This window comes from Mercenaria mercenaria, chromosome 19, assembly GCF_021730395.1.
Source record: "Mercenaria mercenaria strain notata chromosome 19, MADL_Memer_1, whole genome shotgun sequence".
NCBI classification, from domain to species: domain Eukaryota; kingdom Metazoa; phylum Mollusca; class Bivalvia; order Venerida; family Veneridae; genus Mercenaria; species Mercenaria mercenaria.
This window is the reverse complement of record NC_069379.1, coordinates 37,808,437-37,829,334: the sequence shown is the minus strand read 5'-3', so window position 1 is coordinate 37,829,334 and position 20,898 is coordinate 37,808,437. Positions and strand designations below refer to the sequence as shown.

General features: G+C 37.5%; 1 protein-coding gene across 7 annotated transcripts in view; it reads left to right on the top strand.

Moving 5' to 3' along the window:
• LOC123542286 (pyruvate kinase PKM-like) overlaps positions 1 to 20,898 on the top strand; it is an 89,483-nt gene that overhangs the window by 9,768 nt on the left and 58,817 nt on the right. For 4 of the 7 annotated variants that reach the window (XM_045328056.2, XM_045328057.2, XM_045328061.2 and 1 more), the window contains exon 3: positions 4,287 to 4,325. The exons of 2 other annotated variants lie outside the window; for them this stretch is intronic. In XM_045328056.2, coding sequence (XP_045183991.1) covers positions 4,287 to 4,325 — 39 coding nt within the window. Of the gene's footprint in view, positions 1 to 4,286; positions 4,326 to 18,983; positions 19,047 to 20,898 lie in introns of those variants that run through there. One more of the 7 variants, XM_053532141.1, reaches the window with a different exon arrangement.

Sequence of the window (20,898 nt, the reverse complement as noted above, 5' to 3'; positions counted from 1 at the left end):
TAGATGACCCATAACGATTATGGGGTCACTCTGTGAAAGGTCAAGGTCACAGGGGCCCGAATATTGAAAACCATTTCCGGTCAATAACTTGAGAACCACTTGACCCAGAATGATGAAACTTCATAGGATGATTGGTCATGCATAGTAGATGACCCCTAACGATTTAAGGGTCACTCTGTTAAAGGTCAAGGCCACAGGGGCCTGAACATGGAAAACCATTTCCAATCAATAACTTTGAGAACCTCTCGACCCAGAATGTTGAAACTTCATAGGATGATTGTTCATGCAGAGTAAATGACCCCTATTGTTTTTGGGGCCACTCCGTTAAAGGTCAAGGTCACAGGGGCCTGAACATTGATAACCAGTTCTGATCAATAACTTGAGAACCACTTGACCCAGAATGTTGAAACTTCATAGGATGATTGAACATGCAGAGTAGATGACCCCTATTGATTTTGGGGTCAGTCTGTTAAAGGTCAAGGTCACAGTGGCCTGTTCATGTAAAATCATTTTTTGGAAATAACTTGAGAACCACTTGACCTACAATGTTGAAACTTAATAGGATGATTGGACATGCAGAGTAGATGACCCCTATTTATTTTGAGGTCACTTGATCAAAGGTCAAGGTCACAGGAGCCTGAACAGTGACTGGAGAACCACTAGGCCAAGAGTGTTGAAATTTAGCGGGATGACTGGACATGCCAAGTAGATGATCCCTATTGCAGCCAACCATCAGTGTCTCTTTGATTTTTGCTCCTGACCCCTATTGACTTCTTGCCTATAGGACTTTGCATTGGGGGAGACATGCGCTTTTTTACAAAAGCATTTTCTAGTTTTGTTCAGGAAGTGAATTTCAGTTGCATCATTTTTTGCCACTGGTTGATATATATCTGCGTAAATTCTAATACAACCTCTGTACTTGGGTGCAAGTTACGATGAAACTATCAAAATCGAGTCTCAATTTACAGGTACATACAGTCAAACTTAGTTCGCTTGAACTCAGATAATTTGAACATTTCATCCGAACTCACAATCGGGTCCCGACAGAATCTCTATATAATGTATTTTGTTTGATGCCGGGAACTACAGATAACTTGAACAAATTTTGCTGGTCCCATTGAGTTCGAGCTAACAAAGTTTGACCGTAATCATATTCTAAGTGTGCACAATTAAAGTTCTTCCTTCATTTTCACAGCCTAAAAACAAGGTAACTGTTAATCAAGTTTTGAATCTTGTTTCTTTAATTTATGTTGGACTTGTTTGTTCTTGTTAAAAAGTTAAAAAAATTTTTTTTTTTGCTCTTGAAAAAAATAATTTTATTACAGTGATTAGTAGCTATAAATAGATATATAGATTATGAACAGCAAAATGAAGTTTTACAAACTTGTATGCTATGAATGTATACAAAAGTCTGGCTAAAATCGAAATTTCTGACTTTCGACCACAAGCGCTTTCTGAAATTTTTATCAAAATTCCTGCATTTTAGGGTGTATCCTGCCTAACTCATTCTGGGCACCAGTCTGAATTTGATCTGTTTAAAACTTTTGAATATTAATACTTCTAAACAAAGTTTCAAATTTAAATAAAAAATGTTTTAAGTAGTGTATTGGATATAAAGCTATATATTTGACTACCAAATTGCCCAACCAAGACAGAATAATGAAACAAATATTTAGATTTTATACGATAAACAATTTTACATTTAATTATATTGCCTTTAGGACTTAACAAAAATCAAAGGAATGTTGTTAATTTAATTTGTCACGAAAAAAAAAGCAAGAAAACAAAATCTCAGAAAATAAGAATGCACAGCCCAGGTAGTAAGGTTCAAGGTCACACTTGGAGGTCAAAGGTTTAATTGCTTTACTTTGTGTCCGCTCCATATCTTAAAACCACTCATTAATCTAGCAACAGTTATTTACATCATCAAGTAGTTTAATTTTATGTTTGTTCCATAAAGATTTTCATAAAACTAACATCAGTTGTTAGACAAATTACAGAACACAAAATCCAGGTCACTAAGGTCCAGGGTCAATTTTTAGACAACTTACAGAACACAAAATCCAGGCCACTAAGGTCCAGGGTCAATTTTTAGACAACTTACAGAGCACAAAATCCAGGTCACTAAGGTCCAGGGTCAATTTTTAGACAACTTACAGAGCACAAAATCCAGGTCACTAAGGTCCAGGGTCAATTTTTAGACAACTTACAGAGCACAAAATCCAGGCCACTAAGGTCCAGGGTCAAATTTTAGACAACTTACAGAGCACAAAATCCAGGCCACTAAGGTCCAGGGTCAATTTTTAGACAACTTACAGAGCACAAAATCCAGGTCACTAAGGTCCAGGGTCAATTTTTAGACAACTTACAGAGCACAAAATCCAGGTCACTAAGGTCCAGGGTCAATTTTTAGACAACTTACAGAGCACAAAATCCAGGTCACTAAGGTCCAGGGTCAAATTTTAGACAACTTACAGAGCACATAATCCAGGTCACTAAGGTCCAGGGTCAATTTTTAGACAACTTAAAGAGCACAAAATCCAGGTCACTAAGGTCCAGGGTCAGTTTTTAGACAACTTACAGAGCACAAAATCCAGGTCACTAAGGTCCAGGGTCAGTTTTTAGACAACTTACAGAGCACAAAATCCAGGTCACTAAGGTCCAGGGTCAATTTTTAGACAACTTACAGAGCACAAAATCCAGGTCACTAAGGTCCAGGGTCAAATTTTAGACAACTTAAAGAGCACAAAATCCAGGTGACTAAGGTCCAGTGTCAATTTTTAGACAACTTACAGTGCACAAATTCCAGGTCACTAAGGTCCAGGGTCAATTTTTAGACAACTTACAGAGCACAAAATCCAGGTCACTAAGGTCCAGGGTCACATTTTAGACAACTTAAAGAGCACAAAATCCAGGTCACTAAGGTCCAGGGTCAATTTTTAGACAACTTACAGAGCACAAAATCCAGGTCACTAAGGTCCAGGGTCAGTTTTTAGACAACTTACAGAGCACAAAATCCAGGTCGCCAAGTTCCAGGGTCAAGGTCAGATAGTGTAACCACTCCATATTTTCTAAACAGCTTGGAAGATTTTCATAAAACTTATATCAATTGTTTACCTCATCAAGACAGACAGCATGCAGTGCTCAAAACCCAGGTTGCATGGTACAATGTCAAGGTCAAATAGCATAACCACTCCATATTGTGTAAACTTCTTGGAAAATTTCATAAAAGTAGAATCAATTGTTTACATCAAGATGACATGCAGAGCACATGACCCTGGTTGCTACGTTCAAGGTCACACTTAAAGGTCATCAAGTAGCTTAAATTTGTGTTTATTTCATTAGCATGAATTTTATGAAATTAGCACCAGTTGTTAAACTCATCCAGATGACATGCTGAGTGCACAACCCAGGCCACTAGGTCAAAGCTCAAGGTCACACTTGGGAGGTCAAAGCCAAAACGCTGTAATTTGTGTCCGCTACAGCCTACATGTACTTTTAACCAATGGAAGGATTTTCATATAATTAACACTGTGGGTAACCTTATCAAGATGACATGAGTGCAAAACCCAGGTCACTAGGTCAAAGCTCAAGGTCAAACTTGAAGGTGAATATTTTACTTTACCTTTATCAAGGCGCCATCAAGGGTTCGATCCCTAAAGACAGGAAAAATGGTACCAGAAGCTCCCTTGCTTGGTGCTCTGAGCATTAAAGGGAAATTAGCTTCTCTTCTCTCGTATCCTCCTGGCGATGGATTCCATCAGAAATTCTTCAAAATAGACCTAAAATGAATTAATGTAAATTAAGGTGGCATATGGGGGTATTAATGGCCTAAGTGATAGCTCTAGTTCCTTTGAGGCTTGTACTGTATGATATTAACTTCATTTTTGTTTCAGGAACAGACCAGCATTTTAATTAAAGTCATTTGAACTTACTTGATCAAGGAAGTTGTCAAATGTAGTATGATATTAAAGATAATCATTCTGTCTTTAATGATCAAATAATCAAGAAACTTATAAGCTGGGATTGAACTTATAGAATCATGTTTCAGGAAATAAATTACTACTGTATAATTATATGTCAGACCGATTCGAGCAAAGTGATGCTAGTTGATAGTGCTAAATATTATACCGCTGTTTGAGTCTTGCAATGGTCACTGGTTTTACCCAAGTGCTTACATGTAGGCTGAATATACCCTGCTGCCATGAGGTGGCCACGTAAGTTTAGCGGTTTGAACTGTTGCGATGCTTGTTTGAGAACATTTACTGGAGATTTTGTATTTACAGGACTCGATGAAGTATGGCGGGACTGCACGCCAAATATCGGTACTACTATGTCTGTTGGTGTGAAATACTGCTTTGCTTACTAACTAACTGCTTGTCTAAATAAGAGCGAAAAAATAACTAATCGTTAAGGTTTTGAACGGGAAAAGTTAATAAAAGCAGGTATATATACTGGGGCATACTAAAGCAGGTTTAATTTATGATTTTTATGCCACCGGCATCTACTGATGCGGGAGGCATATAGTGATTGTCCTGTCCGTCCATTCGTTCATTCGTTCGTCCATCCGTACGAGGTCCGTTTCGTCTAGTATCAATACCCCTTACTAGAATGACTTGATACTAATGAAGATGTAAGCTGTGACCATTCCTCATCTTCAGACGTCATCTGACCTCAGTTTGACCTTGACCTTGACTTCATTTTGGACTTAGGTTGCTTTATATGGGCCATCTCTTGGTTAACCAAATGGGACCGTTTCGTCTAGCATCAATACCCCATACTGGAATGACTTGATACTAATGCAGATGTAACCTGTGACCATTCCTCATCTTCAGACATCACCTGACCTCAGTTTGACCTTGACCTCATTTTGGACTTAGGTAGCTTTATATGGGCCATCTCTTGGTTAACCAAATGGAACCGTTTTGTCTGGCATCAATACCCCTCATTAGAATGACTTGATACTAATGCAGATGTAATTTGTGACCATTCCTCATCTTCAGACGTCACCTGACCTTAGTTTGACCTTGACCTTGACCTCATTTTGGACTTAGGATGCTTTGTATCGACAAGGATGCCACCGGGGGCATCAAGCGTTTATTGAACGCAGCTTCTTGTTTTAGCCTACTTTAATTTTTTAGCTCACCTGAGCAATGCTCAGGTGAGTTTTTCTGATCGCTCGATGTCCGGCGTCCGTCGTCCGTCGTCTGTCGTCTGTCGTCTGTCGTCCGTCGTCTGTCAACATTTAGCTTGTGTATGCGATAGAGGCTGTATTTTTCAATTAATCTTCATGAATATTGGTCAGAATGATAACCTTGATGAAATCTAGGCCGAGTTCGAAAATGGGTCATCTCGGGTCAAAAACTAGGTCACTAGGTCAAATCAAAGAAAAACCTTGTGTATGCGATAGAGGCTGTATTTTTCATTTAATCTTCATGAATATTGGTCAGAATGATAACTTTGATGAAATCTAGGCCGAGTTCGAAAATGGGTCATGTCGGGTCAAAAACTAGGTCACTAGGTCAAATCAAAGAAAAACCTTGTGTATGCGATAGAGGTGGTATTTTTCAATTAATCTTCATAAATGTTGGTCAGAATGATAACCTTGATGAAATCTAAGCCGAGTTCGAAAATGGGTCATCTCGGGTCAAAAACTAGGTCACTAGGTCAAATCAAAGAAAAACCTTGTGTATGCAATAGAGGCTGTATTTTTCAATTCTTCTTCATGAATATTGGTCAGAATGAAAACCTTGATGAAATCTAGGCCGAGTTCGAAAATGGGTCATCTCGGGTCAAAAACTAGGTCACTAGGTCAAATCAAAGAAAAACCTTGTGTATGCGATAGAGGTGGTATTTTTCAATTAATCTTCATGAATATTGGTCAGAATGATAACCTTGATGAAATCTAAGCCGAGTTCGAAAATGGGTCATCTCGGGTCAAAAACTAGGTCACTAGGTCAAATCAAAGAAAAACCTTGTGTATGCAATAGAGGCTGTATTTTTCAATTCTTCTTCATGAATATTGGTCAGAATGATAACCTTGATGAAATCTAGGCCGAGTTCGAAAATGGGTCATCTCTGGTCAAAAAACTAGGTCACTAGGTCAAATCAAAGAAAAACCTTGTGTATGCGATAGAGGCTGTATTTTTCAATTGATCTTCATGAATTTTGGTCAGAATGATTGCCTTGATGAAATCTAGGCCGAGTTCGAAAATGGGTCATCTCGGGTCAAAAACTAGGTCACTAGGTCAAATCAAAGAAAAACCTTGTGTATGCGATAGAGGCTGTATTTTTCAATTGATCTTCATGAATTTTGGTCAGAATGATTGCCTTGATGAAATCTAGGCCGAGTTCGAAAATGGGTCATCTCTGGTCAAAAACTAGGTCACTAGGTCAAATCAAAGAAAAACCTTGTGTATGCGATAGAGGCGGTATTTTTCAATTGATCTTCATGAATTTTGGTCAGAATGATTGCCTTGATGAAATTTAGGCCGAGTTCGAAAATGGGTCATCTGGGGTCAAAAACTAGGTCACTAGGTCATATCACGTAAAAACCTTGTGTATGCGATAGAGGCTGTATTTTTCAATTGATCTTCATGAATTTTGGTCAGAATGATTGCCTTGATGAAATTTAGACCAAGTTGGAAAATGGGTCATCTGGGTTCAAAAACTAGGTCACTAGGTCAAATCAAAGAAAAACCTTGTGTATGCAATAGAGGCTGTATTTTTCAACTGATCTTCATGAAATTTAGCCAGAATGATTACCTTGTTAAAATCTAGGCTGATTTCGAAAATGGGTCATCTGGGGTCAAAAACTAGGTCACTAGGTCAAATCGAAGAAAAACATTGTGTATGCAATAGAGGATGTATTTTTCAATTGATCTTCATGAAATTTGGTCAGAGTGATTGCCTTGATGAAAACTAGGTCGGTTTTGAATATGGATTATCTGAGGTCAAAAGCTAGGTCACTAGGTCAAATTAAAGAAAAATCTTGTGTATGCGATAGAGACTGTTTTTTTTCAGTTGATATTTATGAAATTTGGTCAGGTTGATTGCCTTAATGAAATCTAGGTCGAATTTGAATATGGGTCATCTGAGGTCAAAAACTAGGTCACTTGGTCAAATCAAAGAAAAAACTTCTGTATGTGATAGAGGCTGTATTTTTCAGTTGATCTTCATGAATTTTGGTCAGAATGATTGCCTTGATAAAATCTAGGTCGAGTTTGAACATGGGTCATCTAGGGTCAAAAACTAGGTCATATCTAAGAAAATGGTTTTTTTTATTGCAAGAGACCAATTTTTTGGTCGAATCTTAATGAAAATTGGTCAGAATATTTGTTTCCATGAAATCACTAGGTCAAACATGTTTTACACTGTTATGGAGTGTTTCTTAGGTGAGCGACCTAGGGCCATCTTGGCCCTCTTGTATTTTTAGCTCAACTGTTTGAAATTTTTTAAATAGTAGGGCTGTTGTTGTCAACCTTTCATCAGGGTCTACGTCCACGTCGCAAAAGATTTTGCATGGAAGCAGGTTTCTCTAAATCTATGTGGCCTAATGCTTTCAAACTTCACATATATATTTGGCATCATGAGGTGACCTCACAGGACAAGAAAAGTAACTCTGGCTTTTTTTTTTGGTCAAAATTATGCCCCTTTTAAATACAGTTTTGCTTGTAAGAATGTTTCTGAGGAATTACTAGACCAAATGCTTTCAGATTCTCCATGCGGCTTTTGCGTTGTGGGATTACTTCATATGGCAAGTTTCGTAACTCCAGTTTGCATTTTAGCAAAATTACGCCCCTTTTTGAACTTTGAAAAATGTTGTTAAAACTTTTGTAAATTAGTGTTAAGTGGAAAAAAGCTTCAAATAGTCAAGCGCACTATCATAGATAGCTCACAGTACACAGTTTCTTTTAACAAAGTTTGCTTTAAGGACGTATGCTAGAATTTGGTGCGAAAATTTTCCCAATAACAGAATTTCTTCAAACTTTGGATATTGAAGGACAATCATCTAAGAAACAAAAAAATGCAATAAAAACCATAGGTCACCGGTATCAAAAAAGAGTTATCTGCCCCTGAAAATGGCATTTCCCAAAAAAATGACGTTTTCAAGGGCAGATAACTCTTTTTCGAATCCGGTGACCTATGATTTTTATTGCATTTTTTTGTTTCTTAGATGATTGTCCTTCAATATTCAAAGTTTAAAGAAATTCTGTTATTGGGAAAATTTTCGCCTATCTCATATACAGGGAATTCTAGCGTACGCCTTTAACAGTGTTTTCTGAATCAGTTGTTAGGTTTATATTTTTTTCATGAGGGTTTTCTGGGAAATACATGTAGAAAAGGAATTTCCTTGGAAATGTTTTAAGTCCATTTGAAGGAAGAAAGTAATACTAAAATAATTTCAAGATAATATTTAAAAGAGTGTAGTTCTTTTTTCCTGGTTCTAGTTGTAAGGTAGAACATAAAAAAAGATATACATGGATAGTCTGAAAATTTCAAAAAGACCTAGAACTATTAACAATCATCCTATTCCCCATGGCCATGTTAACCACAAGCTCCAGGTTTCAGAATTCATCCTTGCTTAAAGACCCACCACAACCTAATGACCTACCTTTCTCCCCCAGCAAAAGCTTCATGAAAATACAGGTTTAATACAGCTAAATTACAAGATGTTAGATGGACAGTTTGGTAGTGTACTGAATTATTAGTACAGCTTCATTTGATAACTCTTTAAAATTCAGTATAGATTTGAAAGCATATATAGATAACTATCTTACTCTATAGAAACAAAGTGTTGTCTTAACTGAACTAAATACATTAAGTTCTGTGCATACTTCTACATTTAATCAACAAAATGTTTAGGTCTAGATGCACTGTCTCTTTGTAACTAGATGCTTCTATTTCTCACTTTTTTATGCAGATCATTTATAATTCATGAAAGAATATACCGTAGAGCGGGTTATTTCTGCGGTCAAAATATTCTGCGTTTTGGCCCCAAAAATTGAGAAACAAATTTCTGCGTGTTTAATTTCTGCGTTTTCACATAAAAGGAAGAGAAATTTCTGCGTTTTTATGCCAAAGAGGAGGTAATTCCTTGCATATTCTGGCGTTGTGAGAATGATAGCGTATGAAAACAATAAACTAAATTACTGGTAACTGTTGTAAAATAACTTTGCATTTAAGGAATACATTGTAGGATATAATAACATGTGAACTGAAAAAATATAAGTCTAACAACAATTGCACAAACAACAACTTCAAACTACGGTATATCGGCATAACGGTTACACTGCTTATATAAATTAAGGTTACTAAAGTAAAGTTCGGAAGATCTTCACAAGGGATTAATAACACAAGTGAAATTCACTCTGTTTATTTCATTCACAGAAGAAAAATGTTTTCAGAGGGATTAACAGTTAGGACTTTGATTGACCATCACACCTAATTATACCATTATCGGTAATTGTCAGATGGCGACGGTACTTTCCAATAATTAGACCATGCCATTGTGAACTTCGGATTACCTAAGGAAACATAGCGTGAAACAACGTTGGTAAAAATAATGCAGATTTTTTGCCTTTTAAATTTTTGCTGGATGAATATTCTGCTGGAAATATTTTTGCGATTCTACCGAGAGACTGCAGAAACACAGAAATATTCCCCCCGTAGAAATAACCCGCTATACGGTAGTTTTTCTGTGGCGGGTCTTTAACAGCCTTAACTAGTTAGTCAGAAGCTGGAATATTAAATTCAAGGTTATAAATATAAACATGGTTTTTAATGACCAATGTCTTAGCACAGTGCTGAAATAAACCTATGTCAGTGCTGCATATGGAACAATGTCTCCAAATCTTGGAGCTTGGCTTTGCTTACCAATTCTACCAGAGAACAGATTTGTCCATGCATGTGTTCATTACATTGCTTGTACGGATATTTCAGCACTGGATGTGAAATTGGTTTTGAAAAGGAGAAATATTTGAATATAAATTACATGATTTGTCAAAGGCAGCTTTTAATAACTAAAGTAACTATAAAATCTGGTTTTGCATTTTACAAATTGAAATTCAGATTTAAATTTTGCGGTTAACTGAGTTTCAAAAAGCTAAATTGTTTAACCAGTTGCGTAAAAATTTGGTCCTGTGCCATTGACACGGTAGGCTTTGTATTTTGATCAGATATCGTCAGATTGTCATTGCATGCAAGCCTTTATAGGACAGTAAATTAGGTCACCAGGTCAAATTGTGTGACATGTTTGTATTTTAAACTGATTTCCTACATTAAGGTATATCTCAAGTCTGTTCAAATTATACCCCTACAAATTACGTGAGCTTTTCTCATGATACAAGTCTGTTCAAATTATACTGTACAAATTACATGCGCCTTTCTCATTGATACGTGCATTACCTGATAGGCATGGACAATTTTGAGGCCGTGCATGACAGTTTTTACAAGCAAAGTATCTTGATTATGACAGAGTGTTGGTGCATTAACAATGATAATCACAACAATGTTTAGAGGATATTTAGAACTGTATTATAGTCATATCACTGTAGGGCTCGATCTTAAGGACTGCCCTATTGCTTAGGGCAGGTAAAAGTGAAGTGTGTGCAGGCAAAACAATCGCACTCATTTGCCTGTATCAGGCAAGTGAAATGTATGAAAGATTCCAAGAAATATACTTCTCAGAAAATCATGTTCTACCGTTTTTGTTGCTATATCGCATTGCAATATGTCAGCACACCAGCGTGTTTATTTGGGCAATCAAAACTTGGATTCAGCAAGTAAAAAAAAATATTTGAAATTGTTCTATGGATATGACATTGTGTGCCACAAAGTTAAAAAAAAAAGTCATGACACTTTGGTTGTATATTTATATAAAACTGATGGTGGACTCTAAAATATTTAAAATGTGAAACATTTAGCAAAAAGTAACTGATCTGTGTGTTACTGTACGTCGGGTGATAGATACTGATGCCTTAAAAAAGAAAAATTCATAATTTATTGTATAAAACTATGTTATTTAAGCTTCCTAATGCCTATGGGATGTTTTAGTTTTTGTTTTGACCGAAGTGGATCGGGTATGTTATTTATGTATACATATGTAATAATCCATTGATTGCATTGAAAATACAAAGTTGGGTAAGTAATTGATCTCATTATGTAAATAGTTAGGAAATAAGATTAATGAAAGTATATATATCTGCATACCTATGTAACCAGCAGTTACCTCACTTCCCTTCTCTCCAATGAAGATTTCCGATTTTCATTCACGAAGCAAAGCTTTTCCGTGTTTGACCAACATTCCTATTATTATGATATTATTTGTGTTTTAAAGATCGTCACAAAACACCTGCCCATTCCAGGCTGTTAGCGTGTTTCTCACCATGTGCTGCAAATTGTCTGCAGACCTTTTAAATAAGTCAAACCAGTCCTTATGACGACATGTTGACAGAGACCACCAGTCCTGTCTGTTTTTAAGGTAGTGGACTGATAATGATATTGGCAGTTGTCATATTGTCCATATGCAATTTTGGTATTCTCCAGTGGAATGTCATGTGTCATGCTCTTAGCTACTCTTATCTCGGATGAATGCCGAATCGTTTAACAGGAATACTTTATTATATGGAAATTGGTGAATGTCATTTTAGGTCCAGTACCTTAAAGAAGTCTGCTTTCAGTTCTGATTTCAACTTTTTGCAGTTCATACAAGATCATCTTCAAATAAGTAACAAAAGTTTTGGTCTCTCTCAAGTATTAATGGTCTTTTGGTACAGGTTTGACTGTATTTGAATGTTGAAAATGTACAACCCTTTTAAAAATGTAACCAGAGCTCTGCTCTTTGACATTTTTGCTTTTATTTGTCTAATTATAATCAGCTTCATGTACTTTTTTGTTTGTCTTAACTTTATGTCTGAGCAAATAGAAAAATTGTGGAAAATAATTGGTATTTTAGATTAATCAGTTGTTTTGTATTAACTTTTAGAGTTCAGCTTAAATTGTTCGACATTTGTTAAATGTATTTCGTGCTTTTCAGGAAAGCTTGAACTGATTTATAATTTTTAATGCATATATGTAATAATGGTCGTTGGTTCAAAGGTACAAAGACACGTGTCATTGGATTCAATGACTCACGACATGTATGGTCGTGACAGACATAGTAACAGACCTTAGTTATGGTGATGACAGACATAGTAACAGACCTTTGTTACGGTGATGACAGATACAGTAACAGACATTTGTTATGGTGATGACAGATACAGTAACAGACATTTGTTACGGTGATGACAGACACAGTGACAGACCTTCGTTACGGTTATGACAGACAGACAGACACAGTGACAGACATTTGTTACGGTGATGACAGACACAGTAGCAGACCTTTGTTACGGTGATGACAGACACAGTAACGAACCTTTGTTATGGTGATGACAGACACAGTAACTGACATTTGTTATGGTGATGACAGACACAGTAGCAGACCTTTGTTATGGTGATGACAGACACAGTAGCAGACCTTTGTTACGGTGATGACAGACATAGTAACGAACCTTTGTTATGGTGATGACAGACACAGTAACGGACATTTGTTATGGTGATGACAGACACAGTAACAGACCTTTGTTATGGTGATGACAGACACAGTAGCAGACCTTTGTTACGGTGATGACAGACATAGTAACGAACCTTTGTTATGGTGATGACAGACACAGTAACGGACATTTGTTATGGTGATGACAGACACAGTAACGGACATTTGTTATGGTGATGACAGACACAGTAACGGACATTTGTTATGGTGATGACAGATACAGTAACGGACATTTGTTATGGTGATGACAGACACAGTAACGGACATTTGTTATGGTGATGACAGACACAGTAGCAGACCTTTGTTATGGTGATGACAGACATAGTAACGAACCTTTGTTATGGTGATGACAGACACAGTAACGGACATTTGTTATGGTGATGACAGACACAGTAACGGACATTTGTTATGGTGATGACAGATACAGTAACAGACATTTGTTATGGTGATGACAGACACAGTAACAGACCTTTAATATGGTGATGACAGACATAGTAACAGACCTTTAATATGGTGATGACAGACATAGTAACAGACCTTTAATATGGTGATGACAGACACAGTAACAGACCTTTCAGGGCTAGACACTAATCATTTTGGGCCACTGGTCCGAAGAGTAGTTTCCACTAAATTTTTAAATGAAACAGTTACTGGTCCTCCAAATATTTCACTGGTCCTTGTTGCTTTTCACTGGCCTCGGACCAGCGGACCAGTGTTAGTGTCGAGCCGTGCCTTTGTTACGGTGATGACAGACACAGTAACAGACATTTGTTATGGTGATGACAGACACAGTAACAGATATTTGTTACGGTGATGACAGATACAGTAACAGACATTTGTTACGGTGATGACAGATACAGTAACAGACATTTGTTATGGTGATGACAGACACAGTAACAGACCTTTAATATGGTGATGACAGATACAGTAACAGACATTTGTTACGGTGATGACAGACACAGTAACAGACCTTTGTTATGGTGGTGACAGACATAGTAACAGACATTTGTTACGGTGATGAAAGAGACAGTGACAGACCTTTGTTACGGTGATGACAGACACAGTGACAGACCTTTGTTACGGTGATGACAGACACAGTGACAGACCTTCGTTACGGTTATGACAGACAGACAGACACAGTGACAGACATTTGTTACGGTGATGACAGATACAGTAACAGACCTTTGTTATGGTGGTGACAGACACAGTAACAGACATTTGTTACGGTGATGAAAGAGACAGTGACAGACCTTTGTTACGGTGATGACAGACACAGTGACAGACCTTTGTTACGGTGATGACAGACACAGTGACAGACCTTTGTTACGGTTATGACAGACAGACAGACACAGTAGCAGACATTTGTTACGGTGATGACAGACACAGTAGCAGACCTTTGTTACAGTGATGACAGACACAGTAGCAGACATTTGTTACGGTGATGACAGACACAGTAGCAGACCTTTGTTACGGTGATGACAGACACAGTGACAAACATTTGGTATGGTGATGACAGACACAGTAGCAGACCTTTGTTACGGTGATGACAGACACAGTAGCAGACCTTTGTTACGGTGATGACAGACACAGTGACAGACATTTGTTACGGTGATGACAGACACAGTAGCAGACCTTTGTTACGGTGATGACAGACACAGTGACAGACCTTTGTTACGGTGATGACAGACATAGTGACAGACGTTTGTTACGGTGATGACAGACACAGTGACTGACATTTGTTATGGTGATGACAGCTAACAGACATTTATTACAGTGATGACAGATGTAGTAACGGACATTTGTTTCAGCGGTGACAAACAGTTACAGACATTTGTCTTGAGTAGTGGCAGACATAATAACAGATATTCACTACAGCAGTGACAGACAATCAGACATTGTAATAGGCATTTGTTATAGGGGTGACAGACATAGGAAAGTGGCGACAAACAAAATTCAGAATACTACTTACAAGCAGTCGTTGATTTTAAATCTATAACAGTGTATTTTAAGTACTATATATAATTGTTGTAAATGAGTTGTTGCCAGAATTCATGACACTTGCTATATGCACTAATTAAAATATACATGTTTACATATAGAAAATAAATAGTAATTAGGATCTGTTAAATTTTTTTTTTTTGAAAAGGTCTGAAAATTTTAATTAAGTTGCTGAAGAGGTTGAAACATTGATTCATAGCAAGGTAGTTCTGAAGGATTGTATTTGAGGGTGCTTAGGTCAAGGTCGCTGTAAGTAAAAGCGGAAAAAAAAGTTTCTAGCTAATGATGTTTAGGAAGAGCAGGTATACTCGTTTGTTGGCATCACTGCCTGCTGAAACTTCTTACATTTTCAATGTTAATACATCTCTGATGAAATTTTGTATTGAAATCAAAATGAGCCGTGCCATGGGAAAACCAACATAGTGGCTTTGTGACCAGCATGGATCCAGACCAGCCTGCACATCTGCGCAGTCTGGTCAGGATCCATGCTGTTCGCTTTCAAAGCCTATTGCAATTAGAGAAACTGTTAGCGAACAGCATGAATCCTGACCAGACTGCGTGGATGCGCAGGCTGGTCTGGATCCATATTGGTCGCAATTTTACCACTATGTTGATTTTCTCATGGCGCGGCTCATTTCTGTTATTTCAGTCTAGACAATTAATTCAAATCTTACTGTAAACGCACTAAATTCTATTCAACCGACGCAACAGATGTACGTTTAAATAACTTCAATATTGCTGTATTGTCAAGGCCAATAATAGATGGTATTCCTTTGTAAATGAATGCTGTTCGCTAACGGTTTCTCTAATTGCAGTAGGCTTTAAAAGCGAACAGCATGGATCCATGCCCACTATGTTGGTTTTCTCATGGCAAGGCTCAAATAGAAAAGTCCCTGGTCAGTTGTTGAAAACCTGAGCCTGTATTCGTCAAATTTAAAGCATGAAACTTAAGAATGAATAAAGGCAAATGCTCAATTTGCTTTAACTTTACCTGTAGCACATTAATTTTGTACTAATGACATTTTACTGAACTGTTGCATATTCATGCCAAGTTTCATTAGACTCTATGCTAATTTAACAAGGATGGAGCAAAAAAGAAAATTTGGCCTTTTAACTCTTTACCTTGCTGGACATGATTGATTCTGCCTTTGCGACCAGTGCAGATCAAGATCAGCCTGCACATCCATGCAGTCTGATCATGATCTGCACTGTTCGCTATTCAGTCAGTATATTTATGGTAATCACCCCTTTTAACAGCTAATGGTGCTGTCCAAATTGAAAGATGGACATGTTCATTAAAGAATTTTAGCAGGTAAGGGTTAAAGGCTAAGATTCAGCTTTATACAATGCTATGAATATGGACTGTGGGTTTGTGGAGTTTCTTTCTCTATTGATTGTTTTGGCTAAGTTTCAGCTTTAAACGATGCTCTGAATACGGACTGTGGGTTTGTAGAGTTTCTTTCTCTATTGATTGTTTTTGCCAGTTGCATGACAAAACTTACAGTTTGTTCTAGGAGAATCAGTTTATGTAGAGGTATGGAATCTATAAATAGGAATCATCACGGGGAGAAAATAACTAGGTACCGGTATATAGTTCAAGGTCACATGTTACCTGGTATAAGGGCAATTACCTGTTTGAATGATGCGTAAGAAAGTTGTTTTTTACTCTTTGAAGGTTCATCATACAATATATTATATGCAAGCATTTTATTTTTTATGCTATCTGGATTTTTAACTTACTGAATATATACAGTGCAACTCTGCCTATTGCGAACACTAATGGGAAGTCTTTTCTCTGGAATGGTTGAAATACTGAGAAATTATCTAGCAGGGAAAAATGTCTGCCTTCGTAGTGTGATAATATCTGTTATAGGAGGTTTTTAGCTCACCTGAGCACGAAGTGCTCGAGGTGAGGTATTGTGACCGGTCATTGTCCGGCATCCGACGTTGTGTGTCATCCGTCAACATTTGCCTTGTGAACACTTCAGAGGCCCACAGTTGTGACCCAATCTTTATGAAACTTGGTCAGAGTGTTTGTCTTGATGATCTCTAGGTCAAGATCGAAACTGGGTAATGTGGGGTCAAAAACTAGGTCAGTAGGTCAGGTCAAAGGAAAAACTTGTTAAAACTCTATAGAGTCCGCAGTTTAAGTTTGAAACTCATGAGAGTTGGTCAGAATGTTTGCCTTGATGACCTCTACGTCAAGTTCAAATCTTGGTCATGTGGGGTCAAAAACTAGGTCACCTGGTCAAATCAAAGGAAAAGCGTGTGAACACTAGAGACCACAGTTGTGATCCAATCTTTATGAAACTTGGTCAGAATGTTTGTCATGATGATCTCTAGGTTGAGTTCGAAATTTGGTATTGTTGGGTCAAACACTAGGTCAGTATTCCAGATCAAAGGAAAATCTTGTCTACACTCTAGAGTCCACAGTTTAAGTTTGCAACTTATGAGAATTGGTCAGAATAATTGTCTTGATGACTTATAGGTCAAGTTCGAATCTGGGTCATCTGGGTTCAGAAACTAGGTCACCCGGTCAAACCAAAACGAAAGCTTGTTAACACTCTAGAGGCCACATTTATAACCCTACCTTCATGAATCTTAGTAAGTATGTTTATCTTGATGATTTTCAGGCCAAGTTCGAATCTGGATCATGTTGGGTCAAAAACAAGGTCACTAGACCAGATCAAAAGAAAATCTTGTCTCCAGAGACCACATTTTAAGTTTGAAACTCATGAGAATTGGTCAGAATATTTGTCTTGATGAAATCTAGGTAGTTTGAATACGGCTTATCAGGGGTGAAAAACAAGGTCATCTGGTCAAATCAAAGAAAAACCTTGTGTATGCAATAGGGGCTGCATTTTTCATTTGATGTGCATGAAACTTGGTCAGAATGTTTGTCTCCATGAAAAAACTAGATCAGCAGGTCAAATCAAAGAAAACGCCTGTTTACACTCTAGGGGCCACATGATTGATTCTATCTTCTTAAAACCTGGTCAGAATGTTTGTTATCATGAAGTCTTGGTTGATTTCGCATCTGGCTCATATGGGGTCAAAAACTAGGTCACTAGATTAAATCAAAAGAAATGCTTTTTTTACTCTTAAGAGGCCACATTTTTGGTCAAATCTTAATGAAAATTTGTAAGAATATTTGTCTCCATGAAATCACTAGGTCAAACATGTATACACTGTTAAGGTCATTACTCAGGTGAGCCACCTAGGGCCATCTTAGCCCTCTTGTTTTACAGCTGTAAACATGTATAATGTACAATACATTGGTTTTTGAATTTTCTTCAGTAACAATGAGTACCGTATTTTGGTGTGTATTGGTCGCGGTAATGTATAGTTCGCATCTAATTTTTGCTCTGGAAATGGTCAGAAAATTTAACTTCTAGCGTATTAGTCGCAGTTAAATTTCGGATTTTTTCCCCAGCAATATTTAATATTTACCGGCAAAAAAGTTATGGCGGCGGCCATATTGATGCCGCGGACTGAATTATTATCAGAACCTGATTGGTGGAAATCGGACAGTGTTGTTTTCGTTCCCAACGGTTTCGTACCAACAGTAGTATCGGTAACAGATTATATCAAAGAAAAGCGGCTTTTTGACACTAATTGGCAGCAGACGGTTTGCGTTTACATTCTGTTATCATGCAAGTTTAAGTGTGAATTGTTTGCACAGCAATTATAACACCTTTCCGTGTCATGTAATTAACCGCGTTCTTTTGATTCTGAGTGAAAAGATTAACAAAATATCTCTTTTTGGATTTTTTTCTTTTATTTAAAAATCAAAAGTAAAAAATTATCTTTCAAGTTTTTTAATACGCTAAGAATTAGTATAAACAATGTTTGGAATGGAGGACGGATCTGTCCAGATTTTATCCAACCTGGAGTACATGTCAATGGCGTCCAGTAAAACGAAGTTAGAAACAAACGTAATTCAGACTGCAAAAACATCTTTGAATTAAAGTCATTCGTAATTTTAATAGTCTGTATGGGTTATTTACGATATATTTTATTGAAAGTAACCGCTATTGGTTGAAAAGCCGCCGATATTGATATTTTTTATCCATTTTGTTCGTTCGTAACAGATGCACGTAATTTTGCGAGAGTTACGGTCAGAAAATTGGCCCGAAAAAAAAAATGCTGGCAATGTTCTGTTGTATAGGTCGCAGGAACTTTTTCAGGCAGCAGAATGGGTAGAAGAAGTGCGACCTATACACACAAAAATACGGTAATGAAAATTTAGACGTCCAGTGTGTAATTACTTAAGCTGAAGAAAATAAGAAAAACAAGCTTCTGACTGCCTGATTTTCTTCATATAACTCTGGCTTTCAAAGTGTTTGTCAGAATTTCACCAAACATGGTCTGTAGTCTGGTGGAATCGAAATTTCCGAGAATTGCTAAAATGACTCCGATCAGCTGCACAAAGACGCCTCCGGTGGGATATACTGATGTAAGTAACTTACTCTGAAATCATTAATATTCGTTGGGGATTAATTTATGTGGATTTTGTAGTTGAGTCAACCCACGAAATTTAATCCCAACAAACAAGTAAAATTCTCGTTCATTTTATGTCCAAAAGCTGGAATCCACGAATTCATATCCCCACAAAATTGCCGTTTTGACCAAAACCACGAAATTTCATGCCCACGAAATTAAATGATTTTACAGTATAGGGATAAAATCCATCAAATATGCATGGCATGTCATAAATAAATAGATTTAAAAAAAAAAAACAACATTGTAACACAACCCAATTTGTTTTCATATTAAAGAAGGATGAAAAGTGTGTGTTATTATTCATTTTTCTGATGGCACATTTATTACGTCATAGAGCTGGACGACATAGCGGCACGCTGGTAAGTAAATCAACAGATATCAGGCAAATATTTGATGGATATCGTCAGGGGCGTACATAATAATCCTTGATAATGTGTAAGAATCGAAATAATATAATATCAAACAGTGATTTGCTCATTAATAAAATCATTGTTTGTCGTTTAGATGTGTATTATTATATCACTCGGGCTGTGCCCTCGTGATATAATTCCTTCGCATCTAAACTCCAAACAATGATTTTATTGACTGACAAAATTTAATCACTGTTTGGGATATATATTATTAATCCCCCGCCGTGGCGGAAGGATTATAGGAATGGTCTGCTTCCGTCCGTCTGTCTGTCCTTCCGTCCGTCCGTCCTTCCATCCGTCCTTCCGTCCGTAACAAAATAGTGTCTGGTCCATATCTCCTAAACCCCTTGAAGGATTTTCATGAAACTTGGGTCAAATGATCACCTCATCAAGACGATGTGCAGAACCCATGAGTCAGCCTTGTCAGTTCAAGGTCAAGGTCACAACTCAAGGTCAAAGGTTTGAGCCTGCCATTTTGTGTCCGCTCTATATCTCCTAAACCCCTTGAAGGAATTTTATAAAACTTGGGTCAAATGATCACCTCATCAAGACGATGTGCAGAACCCATGAGTCAGCCATGTCGGCTCAAGGTCAAGGACACAACGCAAGGTCAAAGGTTTGAGCCTTCCATTTTGTGTCTGCTCTATATCTCTTAAACCCCTTGAAGGAATTTTATAAAACTTGGGTCAAATGATAACCTCATCAAGACGATGTGCAGAACCATGAGTCAGTCATGCCGGCTCAAGGTCAAGGTCACAACTTAGGGTCAAAGGTTTGAACCTTCCATTTTGTGTCCGCTCTATATCTCCTAAACCCCTTGAAGGATTTTCATCAAACTTGGGTCAAATGATCACCTCATCAAGGTGATGTGCAGAACTTATGAGTCAGCCATGCCGGCTCAAGGTCAAGGTCACAACTGAAGGTCAAAGGTTTGAGCCTTCCATTTCGTGTCCGCTCTATATCTCCTAAACCCCTTGAAGGAATTTTATAAAACTTGGGTCAAATGATCACCTCATCAGAACGATGTGCAGAAATTATGAGTCAACCATGCCAGCTCAAGGTCACGGTCACAACTAAGGGTTGAAGGTTTGAGCCTTCCATTTGGTGTCCACTCTGTATCTCCTTAACACCTTGAAGGATTTTCATCAAACTTGGGTCAAATGATCACCTCATCAAGAACTCATGAGTCAGCCATGTCAGCTCAAGGTCAAGGTCACAACTGAAGGTCAAAGGTTTCAGCTCTGTATCTCCTAAACTCCTTAAGGATTTTCATGAAACTTTGGTCAAATGATCACCTCATCAAGACGTTGTGCAGAATTCATGAGTCAGCCATGTCAGTTCAAGGTCAAGGTCACAGCTAAAATCAAAGGTTTTACCCTTTCACTATCCATAGCA